General features: G+C 37.8%; 1 protein-coding gene across 4 annotated transcripts in view; it reads left to right on the plus strand.

The window, feature by feature from the left end:
* Positions 1-4337: 4337 nt before the first annotated feature.
* LOC122666108 (V-type proton ATPase subunit a1-like) overlaps positions 4338-13292 on the plus strand; it is a 45506-nt gene continuing 36551 nt past the window's right edge. For 3 of the 4 annotated variants that reach the window (XM_043862230.1, XM_043862245.1, XM_043862236.1), the window contains exons 1-2: positions 4338-4623; positions 9960-10004. In XM_043862230.1, the coding sequence (XP_043718165.1) occupies positions 4483-4623; positions 9960-10004 (186 nt within the window). In that variant the 5' untranslated portion in view covers positions 4338-4482. The remainder of the gene's footprint in view (positions 4624-9959; positions 10005-13292) is intronic. The other variant, XM_043862220.1, reaches the window with a different exon arrangement.

The following is a 13292-nucleotide window of genomic DNA, read 5'->3' on the forward strand; positions in this document are numbered from 1 at the left end:
GCTTATCGATTCTAGGGTAAAAAATGACGAGACTGGATCATAAATGGTCGGGGAGTCAAATAAGACTCGGTATTTTTACCTGAGCCATGATAAAATCGACGAGTTTAGTCATTTAAAAAAAAAAAATCATAAAACCAGTTCACTTAGAAACAGAGTTAACTAAATAGTAAATCCATAATAAAAAACAATAAGAAAACCTCAACTCCTTGACTCCCTTCTCTTGTTCAATGGTAAACTCAAAATGCATTGATGTGTGATTACTTGATTTTTTTTTTGTTTATCCCATTTTTTTTGTATTTTTATGATTTTTTACTAATCTATACATATTTATTACATTATAAAATTAAAAAACGTAACTCATCTTGATCGGGTTTGACAAGGCCGAATCACCAGTTTTTCTAGAAGAGTCAAGTCACAAAACCTGGTTCAACAATGTCCAATTCATTTTTTTTTTTAATAATTTATAAGGACCCATTATTTATTTATTTTTTGTAAAGTAAAAGACCCATTCGATGACACCGACATCGAATTCCAGTTTAAAACCCACGTGGTTATTAGTAGCAAACTACTTATCGCCTGCTTACCCTAATTGACACAAATGCACGCAAGTCTTTACAGCTGGTGCATCTAATAAAAAAGAAATCTACAGCTGGCGCGTATCTTTGACGCCACCTCCTCTATGTAATAAATATCTTCTACCCTCGACCGTTATTTCGTTCCCTCTCTTTCAAATCAACTATACTTTCTATTTTCGCTCTCTTTTTTTCCACATCTCACACGCTCACTCACAGGTAAGCACTCCCCGCATATACAAATTTATGTCATGAGACGAACTTTGTTAAGATTTGCTCCCCTCTACACTCGCCGCAATCTGCTCTCCCCTCCGCATTGCAGAAGACCAAACCCTTTTTCTGCTTCCATCATCAATGTCACTTCAACTCCTTCTTCGAAGCTGAGGAGGTGGTTCTTCTCATCCACCAACGAAAGCCCTCTTCCCGAGACCAGGTTAACCCAACCACAGAAGAAAGAAGAAGTTCCGCTCAATTTCGAAAACATCAGAAGCAATTGATTCAAGAAAACAGGCCTGTCCTGTGCATATTTTTCAACCTCCAATCCCTCCCTTACTATAGCAGCCATCACAGTGCCTTCTTCTATGTTTAATTGCTTGCAATTTAATAATCGCTGTTCTTTTATATGGCGCAGAGTTCAAAGTTCATGTTTCAGTCCCGAGGGAAATTACCTTGTCGCTACTTCTTGTGACAAGTGGGTTTTTGATTGCTGCCTCAATTGAATTTCTCCCTTCTTCTTTATTTTATAGTCATTCTAATTTGTGCTATTTTGAAGTGAAGATTGTATTCTAATCTGTTCGCATTTCCTTTTTCCTCTTTTCTCTCCTTTATCTTTATTAAGCTCCAGAAGCAAGCATATTAAGGATCGGTTCCGTATTCGTCAGAATCCATTTTCTCTGCCGCCGTCGTTGAATTCATCTATGCTTTACAGTTGCAGAAGCCAACTCTAGAGCCACCAAGAACAATCCACCTTTGCGGAGCCTTTGGTTCTCAGAAACGCCTCTTTATTACATAAATGCTCCTCCCCACATGGGAAGCGCCTATACTACCATTGGCACCGCCCAGAACAATCCACCTCTGGTTTTGTTTCATGATCTTCATCCTCGTTTACTGTACCGCCGGTATCTTTTGGTGGGTAATCCATTTTTTCTACTTCTTTCTTTGTTTTCTGTTTTTTACAATTTGATTATAAACAATTATGTGTGTGTGTACAGGAGGGCATATTAACCCAGCAGTGACGTAAAGTGTCACTAATCCGTGCTGTGGATGTACATGGTGGCACAAGCTTGGGTGCAATTTGTGGTTAGGGCTAGTAAAGGCCTTCCAAAAGTCTTACTATGTGCAATATGGTGGTGGGGCGAACGAGATCGTTGATGGCTACAGCAAAGGTGTGGGTTTGGCAGCTGAAATTATTGGTACCTTCGTCCTTGTCTACACTGTTTTCTCTGCTACTGATCCCAAGAGAATGAACACCCCAAAAATATCAACCTGCCTCCTGACATTAAGCGCAGTTAGCACCCAGAGTTGAAATGTTCATTTTAACCCCATAAGTTATTTTAAAAATAACATCCCATTCCATCTTCTTCCCTCTACTTCCCTATTCTTACCGTTAGAGAACTGCGGCAAAACCATTCTTGGGTAACCATCACCTGCGCCAACTCCAGGTCCGACGACAATCAACTGTGGCAACTCCAGCTTTGGCGACAATCAACTTTGGCTTATATTGTGCATTTTTAGATTTGCAAACAGGAAAATGGGTACAATGGTTTCGGTGTTTTGTGTTTGCTCAGTTCAGTAAACTATATGTTACAATTATATGATTGATTGTTTTTCAAGTTTTGCCTGTTTGCTGAGGAAATATTTCAAACTATTTATTCTTTATCAATGGTTTTAGGGGAGAGGTGGTGTTAGAAAGAAAGCTGAAATCAATCAGATTTGTGCATTTGACTTACTAGCCACTGTAGCTGGCAAGCTATTACAGGAGGGGGAAAATTCACCTGCTTCAAGTACTGTTAAACAGGAACAAGTGGATGAAGAGAATCAATTGAAAATAGAATCTTGTGATCATGGAAGCTGCAATGAGAGTGTCTCTGTCTCATAGCTCAGCAAACATAATTATATATCAAAGGAACTCTTAAATGTCCAGAGTGTTGGAGGTTCAATACTCGCATATGTAATAACAAATCCCAAGCATTCAGAGAAGTATGGTTCTGCTGAGGAGTTAGTAGTTGGCAACAGCAGCAGTAGTTTTGGAAACTATCCTAACAAAGTAGAGAGAGGCTAACCTGGGTTTGGAAAATATTGTGAAGACAAAGCAGAGGATGGAACTGAGAGACTAGCAAATGCTGAGGCACAAAAGAGTGGAAGTGTGATCAATGGAACTATCCCATATACAAGCAGTAGGAGGATCCAATGGAATTCGATATGAAACCTCATGCACTGCTCAGTTCAGCAAGCAGTGTTGATGAGTTTCTAATTTTTGTTTTTTTTTGGAATTGGGAACTTATATATATTATACTTTGTTTTTTTTAGGAGGGGGAAGGTACCAGCCAGGAGACTCGAACTCGAGACCTCCTGGTGAGCATGGGCATGAAGCGCACCACAGCTCACCAACTGCACTACTCAACTGTTGGTAATTGAGTTTCTAATTTTTGTTTGTAGACGGGAAAATGAAGCCTGCTCACCGCAAGAGGAAAAACTCTTATACAGGTCAGAGATCACAGAGGAATTCTCTATTTAAGAAGAGAGAGCTATTTGATGAAAGCTCCATATTAACTTCTAATGGTGGGATGAATAGTGAAGGCATTTCTAACTCACCCATAAAGGGCATTCATGGAGATGTAACTGGTTCAGGTGCAACAGTGCATGGAGGTCTACTTATATCTGCTCAATCTTTTCTTTTACTCCTTAAATCCTATGTCTTTTGGGATTTAAGGTTGGAGTTTCTAAATCATCTTGTTTCTTCATGCAGCTAGTGGTGCTTCATCTACTGTGGCAGGTCAACAAGCATCCTTCCACTCAAGGGCATCTCATGGTAGTCGAGCCTTTGATAGACTGATTTTTGTTTAGCTATTATACTTTAATTGTGTTCTGAGATCTGAAAGGTTCTCATATGTGCATTATCTTGCCTTTTTTCAGTGAAGCATCAAAGTATCAGATTAACCTCAATTAGGGATCGAAGAAGCTATCGCTGCAATTGAAGAGAAGGATTGATAGGGTTAGGAAATTAAAAAGAAACAGAAGCCAAGTGCAGCAGGTGAAGTACAATGTGTTGAGCTACGCCATGAACTTCGACGACCCTGCAGGAAGAGGTGGATTTCCATCGTAGCAGATCTTTCGCTTTGTTTTTTAACAGATTAGAAGATAAGAAAAGAAAATAAGAAAATGGAGATGGCCGGCAGGGGGAAAGATGATTGCTGGTTCGGTTTTGGGTTAGGTAGATTATAAAAGGGGCACATCAGAGGTTGGTAGGGGCGGAGTTGCAGGAAAGGGGTTGCAAGAGGAGAAAGAAAAAGTAGGAGGAGAAGTCCCCTTCCGTGTTCTTGATTCTTCTGCCTCCAGTTCAGTGAAAACGATGAAGAGAGAATGGTTTGTATTTGAGATTTTTGTGATTTTACCCTTAAGGGTATAATGAAAAATTCACCCTGTGTAAGGGTAATTTTGTCTAATACACAACTCATTATTTTAATTACATATTTATTACCTCGCGTTTTCTACACTTGGCTTTTCCGCTTCGGAAAGGATGCGAATTTCCTAATGGCAGTTATAAAGCAAAAACAGGAAACTCGGCACTGAAAATAAGAGAGCGAAAGAGACAGAGAGAGAGGGTGTGGGGATATCGGGAGCGGTGTCTGGTTCAGATCCGAAAGTCTAAACTCGCGGGAGAGAGAGCTTGCTTCTCTGTTCATGGAAAATGAAATTCTTCGACAACTTGCCTGCAATGGATCTTATGCGTTCGGAGAAGATGACCTTTGTTCAGCTCATAATACCTTTCGAGTCTGCCCATAGAGCCATCTCTTACCTCGGCGAGCTTGGTCTTCTCCAGTTCAGAGATGTAAGATTCGAGCCAGATCCGCTAAGTTTCATCTCTTTGACCGGTCTCTGATTCATATTAAGTTGTTATTCGCCTTCCATTTTGTTTCATTTAACATTAGTTTTACTGTTTTTCTTCCTCTCCATGGTGCTGAGCTCTGGAACTTCAGTTTATGTGGATCTCTTGTTAATTAAATTGGATTGGTCTTGTAATTTGGTGAACTCGAATGGTCCCAACCTTGATAATTCTCTTCCTTGGTGCAATAGAAAAGAAAAACGTTCCCTCTCTCCACACATACCTTTTGGTCTGCTGTAATGGAGATTTTGGCGGAGTGGGAAATTAGCTTGTACTCGAATGCACTTAGTTCTGTTTATTGCTATCTGCTCGAGATCTAGGCTGCAGTGTTTGTTATAGGAATTCAGATGAGTGCGAACATGCGGGAGTTCCAAACAGAGGAGTAGCACAGAATTTGAGGGCTTCCCTATTCTTTGAGAAACATTTTGAAGAAGATAATGTGAACGGTTGGAATCTACATAAAGGAAAGTAATCTTTGAATAAACCTCTTGTGAATGACTCTTGCGCACCTATGATGGCTCAAAGGTGGAACGACAAATTCCGGTTGGATTGGAGGCTGACAGCTATTTATCCTCACAAAGTCACTTATGACATAGTAAAATGATCTCTAGCTCTAGAGTGTTATAAACCACATCATGGAGGGAGTGGAAGTGATGAATAATAATTCAAGGAGCATACAAATGCACCCAAACCTCAAATGGTTGAGGTAAATCAAACTGCTTGCCCAATTAATTGTTCTGCTGCATGAAATTGACGAGTCAGTAACAACTGTAGAGATCCTTGGTGAGTTTTGGATTTCCCTTAATCAAGACAGGCGTTGGATACTCTACCTGTATGCGAGAGTCTCTATCTCAACCTGGTGTATGCAGTTAAAATTCAACTGTCATCAGTCTATGGTCACATGCACTTTGCCAATTGGAGCCAAGATAACACTCACCTTAGCTGCTGATGAAGAGCTAATACTGACAGTAAAGAAACATAGTGCAGAAACGAGGTGATGCCATCATTGGTTTGCAAGTTTTATCCAAGGGAGTTTGTTTTCAATTTTGAGAAGGAGTTGGGGGGGGGGGGGGGGAAGGGACAAATCACCCATTACTACAAGGTGTCATCTTGGAGTTCAAGCTTTGTCAACCAAAATGCAGATCATGATGTGTAACTTCTGCAGCTGTAACTTTACAGTTTCCTGTGCTGTCCTACTTTACCCTTCATGGGCTGTCGTAGTTTACCATGCAACATCCACCAAATAATAAGGTCATTCAAGTTTTCTCCATCATCATTTAAACAAACTTCCATAGGAATATCCCTTTCCAAACCATTTCTGCATGGGTGAGGTTATTGGCTCCAATTTCTAGCCTGTAGGCTTTTTGATGCAGAACTATCTTGAAGTTCAGAGAATGGTTTACATTCTTTCGAAAATCCATTTTCAACTTTGGGGAGGTTGTGAATGCGTAGAATTTATGGCCAAATTTTATTTTAAAATTGAATTATTATAGGGGTTAGAAACACTTCCACAAACCATAGTCACACCTTATCGTAGGTCTTATTGAAAACCCCCATGAGCCCTTTATTGTTTTCAAGTCTTTCATCATTTAAGCATATTGAATTCCCATCCCATCCTTAGTTTCTCAGTTTTAACAGGCTGGAAAAATACATCATGCAGCTGAGCCAACCAATGAACCATTAGCCTTTTTAGTTTTTACTTATATGAGCTCCTGCATTTATATGTCCATTTACTTATTTTTATTCTTCACACCTTCAATTTTCTCAGCAGAATTGCAAAAAACAGTAGATCTAATTCCTAATTCCATTCATTTTGTTTGTTAGACTGGCTGAGTCCACAAGTTCAATTTGAATTCCATAATTCATGAGTGCTTGTTGCTTTAAGTGCCCAAGAAATAGGAAATTCTAGCTTGACTGGGTTGAGTTTTGTTAATCTGGGGAGAATGATGATGGAGCATGGTATGTGCCAAACAGTCCACAGAAGTGAACAACTAAAAATCATGTGATTTACGTGCTTTTAGTTGTGACTAAAATGGATCTTTTCTTGGGCTCAATCATAAATAAAGAAGGTGATATTAAGGATGATGTTTCATAGAGAATTAAAATAGGATGGATGAAGTGAAGAGGTGCGTTTGGAGTGTTGTGTGATTGATGTATTCCTTTAAAACTTAAAAAGAAAATTTTATAGGACAGTCATACGACTGGCTATGATTTATGGTACACAATGCTGAGAAGTTAAGAAGCATCATGTAGATAAACTCAGTGTAGTGGAGATGAGGATGTTGAGATGGATGCGTGGCAAAATTAGGAAGGATAAAGTAAAGAATGATCATATTAAAGCTGATTTGGGAGTAGCTCCGATACATGATAAGCTATGAGAAAGTCATTTGAGGTGGTATGGCCATTTTCAATGGAGGCCTTTGGATGCTCAGTATGGAGGAGTGATTTGATTTAGATTGAAGGAACTAAAAGAGCCAAGAGCAGGCCTAAAATGACCCTAGGAGAAGTGATGAGGAAAGACATGCATAGCTTAGGCCTTGTATCAAGTATGACCTCGAATAGAGCTGATTAGAGGCAAGGATCCATGTAGCCGACTCCATTTAGTTGGGATTGGGCTGAGTTGTTGTTGTGTTTGGGCTTGGATATGGATTACATGTTAGGTCTATACTGAGGCCTTGGCTCTCCTGTTGGCCCATTACTAGATGACCTGTTAGTTTTATAGCTACTTGTCCTTTATAACTGAATTGGATCCCCTTGTACCAGAGAGAGAAATTTAAACTAGGGTAACTCAGAGTTTTACGTGTTAAGTAAATTTAGGAAATTCTCCTTCATTGTGATTCTTGTTAGTCAAGTTAAAATTTAGTCAGGTTATGATTTTTCTTGTTCTAGGATTTAAGGAAGCATGTCCAGAAATAGGTCTGTTAGATGACTGACATGCCTACATTCTACAAATAGGCTTGTAATTAATGAATTTCCTTTTCTGGGATGGTTATATTTAGAATTTGTAAATTTTCTCTTATCTAGAGAATATAGTTTTTTCTAATCTTTTATTTCCGTTCTTCCCCCCTCCCTTGGTACCATTCACAATACAAATCATCTTACACATGGAATTGTTTCTTTAGTCCTACCGCTTCTTTTGATGGAATGGTACTAAGTATTGAATCTCTATATTGTCTTCCACCATGGGGCTTCTTTTGCATAAATTGCTTTGATGCTACCAGAGTCCCATTGGGCATTGGTTAATGGCTACTGCAAGTCATTAGCAAATATGATGCATATAAGTCACTTAAAGGCTTATTTTGTTGGAAATAAGCCTTGGGATGGGTTATGTATGTGTTGAGCCTTTGGCCCCATGTGTTTTCATTGTAATGGGCCTAAAATATGGGTAGAAGGCAGGCATACAAGATTAGGCTTAGTTAGTTAGCTCTCTTTAATTTTAAGTTGTTTATTAAGCTATGATTTATTTCTACAGCCTATTAAATGAAGACACTTCGAGTAATAGTGTCTCGGAAGACTGCATTACCTATCAAGACACCACATGTCGTAGATATATACGAAAAATTATGGTGTTTGAAGTAAAAGAAGCTTTAAGGAGGATGAAAATAGGCAGGGCACAAGGCCCAGATGAAGTCCCAATAGAAGTGTGGAAGAGTTTAGGAATCTGTGGTTTATCTTTGCCAACTAGGCTATGTAATAAGATTATGAGCATAAGGAAAATGCTAGATGAATGGAGGAGAAGCATTATGGTTCCCAATTTACAAAAATAAAGGTGATATTCAGAGTTGCAATAACTTTAGAGGTATAAAACTAATGAGTCATACTAAATTATGGGAGAGGGTTATTGAAATCCACTTGGGACAAGAAACTATTATTACAGAGAACCAATTTGGTTTTATGCCAAGAAGATCCACGACAGAAGCTATTTCCTTAGGAGACTCATGGAAAGATTTAGAGATTGCAAGAAGGATCTCCATAAGATCTAGAAAAAGATTAAGATAGAGTCCCAAGAGAGTTAATCTGGCAAGTACTAGAGAAGAGAAGTGTTTCAAGTAAATATGTGGATATAATTAAAGATATATATGATGGTGTGGTGCAAGGAGCTCTCCTAGAATCATTTATCGATAAAGTGGCCCTACAAGGTGGGATTTTGAGGGTGATACCAACGAGATGTGGATTGAGATCACGACTTGTATTAAGAAGGTTGCTAAGGAAGTCCTAGGGGTTTCCAATGGTATGCGTCTGGGCCCTAGAGAGACTTGGTGGTGGGATGACGAGGTCCAAACAGCCAATAAGACTAAGAAAGATCGTTTTAAGACCTGGCAAAGGACTAACGAGGTAAAGGATAAAGTGAGATATTATGCGGCCAGAAAAGAAGCTTGGAAGATTATGGGGAAAGCAAGAGCGAAGATATGTTTAATCACCTGAGACTGATTTACCCATTAGATTAGGGTAAGCTTTGGGGGCGTTCAAGGCCACCCTAAGATTGTCCTTCGACCAGGGTTGGGGAGGGATCTGAACTTCTGATTTGTTGCTATTGGTTTTCTCCATAAATCTGTCATAGGTCATATTTCAGACCTGAGTTTCTCTATCTACTTTCAATCTAGTCATTAGCTTGGAAGTAGGTTTTTGGGGATTGCATTGACCATTCCAAGAAGGGAATTCGTCCTTAATTTTAGATCAATCTGATTCTTGGATTTTGAGTTGGAATTCGCTTCTTTTCTGAATTTGTGTTTCAGATTTAGCTACTCTTCAAATTAGTTTTAATCTGACCATTAGGTTATTGCCATCTCCTGAAGAGCATCTATTCTATTTGTTTGTGAATGTTGGTTAGAGTTTGACCTTCCCCAGACCCCGCAGTGGCAGGAGCCTCGTGCACTGGGTACGCCTTTTTTTTTTTTGTCTGGTTTTGAGAAGGTTGACTTTTTCTTGGCTTTTCTTGGTTGGGTTACTTGGGATCTTGTAAGGGAGGTGTTTAGCCTGAACCTAGGGTTCATCCTACCTATCCCCCACCAAAAAGCCATGCAACCCATCTAATAACTAATCAAAACCCCCTCCATGGATTGTGCAAGGTTCAGGCATTACGTTTGTCTTTAGATGGAACACATAGAAAGTTCGTGAATCTGAATTTTTTTCATGTATTTTTTTTTATTTCAATTAAAGAATCTTGAACCAAGTCTTCCATATGCTATTTGCGTGGTTAAATAATGGTTATGGAATTGTATGCTTATGTTTGAGTTGATGGGTCAGATGTCATGACCTTCTTACGTTATTCTTACTGGCAGTTGAATGATGATAAAAGCCCTTTTCAGCGAACATTTGTTAATCAGGTATGTATTGTTCCAAACCTTTCTCAAAAAACTGGATGTAGCTGCAATTTAGTATTATTTGATATGTAATGTTCTGTCTTTATTTGCTTTAAAACCGAGTGTAACCACTTTTCATGCTTAGTGAGTTTTAGTGAGTTTTTAATCGAATAAACTTACTGTATTTTCACTTATGAAAAATTTCCTGTGTTTTAGTGGTTAATAAAGAAAATCCTGTACTTGTCTTATTGTTGTTTAACTTGTATGATATTCTTAGCCTACATCAGGATTTAGTTGACAACTTGACAAAATCCATTCTTGAGATTCGCTGAGTCATGAAAAGCTCTGACCCTCTATTTGATTCTAATAAGTCCTTGTTTGATTCATTTGAAATTGAGGGTGATACTTTTTTTCTCCTCTTTTTTGAATTAAACGTGGTGGCTGTTAGTGATCAATTTTTTTTTGTGGATTACTGTTAATTATTTATTATATGTGCTTAGGCTCTCTTTGGTATAGTTTAAATTTATGTTTATCTGACACATAAACATAAATAAATGTCTTTGGTATGATTTATGATCCCTATTTCTCATTAAAATAAATCAATATAAGCATAAATTCATAAACAGCTCAAGAGTTGTTTATGATTTATCACCATAAACTGTTAATATTTGTTTATGCGGGTACCATTAATGAACATGTGTAGAATTGCTACTTAAGTGGGGGTAAAATGGTAAAATTAACGAAAATTAAGACAAAACCTCTCTCTCTCTCTCTCACACACACACACACACATGGTTTTAGTGCACGGTGTCAGATCGGGTATCGGTCACCTGCAAAACTGATATGATACGGATCGACCTATTGAACAAATTGCCCCTGATTTCACTTAAAAACATAGTTAAGGTGCCCAGGCGAACCAAGGCAATTGAGGGGGTTAAAAATCAAGGCGACACCGGAATTCAAGGCGAGAGCAAGGCGCCTGGACTCCAACTATGCATAAAAACAGGATTTTTTTTACTGTTTTACCCTTTGTCCGTACTGTGCCACTGATACGGTATCGCCATGGTATCGGGATAGGCAACTATTAAAACTGTTACGTGTCGCCCAATACAAGTGATACGATACCGATACCTCAAACCTCCTTGGCTCCCCCATCCCCACCCTCTCTCTTAACATATATCATATTATATAATATATCTTACCAAAAAAAAATATATATAATATCATATAATAATATTTATTATATTATATATATATGATATATGATATATTATGTACTATATAATATAGTATCTTATAATATAATATATACTACTATATATATATATATTAAAATATTATATAATATAATATAAAATAAATGCTTTATATATATATATATATATATATATATATAATATTGTGAATAATATAATACATAATATATTCTTCACTTAAGCATATCAAACCTACTTTTCATTATATAATCTATTATGTCTAGTAGTAACCAAGGTTCTAAAACTCGGGTTTCGACAAGGTTTCGACCAGTCAGAAATTGAGTTCGTGTCGGTTTCGACCATATCTTGGTTGAAACCTGAGATTTTTTCCCATTGATGGGGAAACCAAGGTTTCGACCCCAAAACAAGGTTTTTTAGGTCTGATTTTTTGCAGGTTGCCTATTTTTCACATTTTAAACACAATCAATGAATTACATTCACCAAAAAATCACTGGAAATGGTACTTGTGGTTATTGACCCAAGTTTACTAACGTATGGCTGATACGATTCATTTTAGATTGATTTTGTATCAATCTTATAATACAAAATCGGCATAGAATGCATTCCAAGAATATATAACAAACACAGCCTATATGTACATACGGTCATGTTGACTTGATGTCTCCTTAGACTAAAAACTTGACAAATGAGGAGATGATGTCATACATAATATTAGAATCCCAACTGAATTTCTTCTGCATACCATTAGATCAAGGACACCCAAATTGAGAACCAATTTTCTGTTTTCAACCGTAAAACCCTAAAAAAAACCCTAAAACAAATGAAGAAATAATAACCCAAGTACCCAACACAACAGAACAGTTTCTTCTTCTGTTTTCTGATAAAATAATGATGTGCACTATGGTGTATATAAAACAATCTGATGATACTCTTGAAATGGAAGGAGAGAGATACTAGATATCATAAACCACAAAAGTATATTAGTAGGGGTAACATGGTCAATTCACTATTGTTGGCTTATATCACCACATCTATGTAGAACCGTACCCTCAGAGAAACTTTCTAGGTTTTATTAATGGGGCCAAAAAAAGAGAGAGAAAGAGAAGTAACGGGTTTGTCTTGGAAACACCATCCTTTTTGCTTTTCTCATAATGGGGCCAAAAAAAGAACAAAAAGGAGAGGAAGAGAGGTAATTAATTAAGTCACCTGTTACCGAGCAGGTTATGAAGTCTGATGATGAGCTCTTCTTCTTCTTCTTTGGAAATGTTGCCTCTCTTGATATCTGGTCTCAGGTAGTTCAACCATGAACCATCGCAGCCTACAACTCTTCCCGCATCGCTTCAAACCTACAAAACCATGACAATAAGCTTCATATATATATATATATATGTAGTGATGAAGATTAAAGAGGTGCAATAGAACAGAACAGAACAGAACAGAGAAGAGAGAAATTAAACCTGCTTTTTGAGGGAGATCTCTCCATTTCCCTTCTCCATGAGTGTTAATGTAGGTCGTAAGTATCCAATCCTCTCTAGCTGACCATGCTCCAAAACATAGGAATGAAGAAGAAGATGCAAAAATACAGAATAGGAGAAGAAGATGAGGCTGTCGTTGGTTTGAATGGGAAAAAGAAAGATAACAAAGTGTAATACGGTTCTGCAGTCTAAAGTAAAGATGCTTGGTCTGTGTATTGCTAAAACTAAGGAAAAAGCATATCAATTGGCCCTAGTTTCGACCGAAACCGTCGAAACTAGGTCGTGTTACGGGATTTTTAAAAGTTCCACTCCAACTCGTCTCGGAACCTGTTGAAACCAGACAACTCGACGGTTTTGACAGGTTTTGATTGAGTTTACGATCCATGGTAGTAACCAAACGATTATTGTTTATAGTTCATACCCTATTATCATAATTGATTATTCATAAATACGTCATAAATATAAATATAAACTATGCCAAAGAAAGCCTTAGTTAACCATTTTATTGTTTGAGTTGAAAACTGATTAAAAAGGTGATATGCCAGGGTAGTCGGACCATTCTTGGATCACCTCCTTTTCACTGTTTAGTGTCATGTTTGTTTACTTAACTGTAATTCCAA

This window comes from Telopea speciosissima, chromosome 1 (genome assembly GCF_018873765.1).
Source record: "Telopea speciosissima isolate NSW1024214 ecotype Mountain lineage chromosome 1, Tspe_v1, whole genome shotgun sequence".
Classification (NCBI taxonomy): Eukaryota; Viridiplantae; Streptophyta; class Magnoliopsida; order Proteales; family Proteaceae; genus Telopea; species Telopea speciosissima.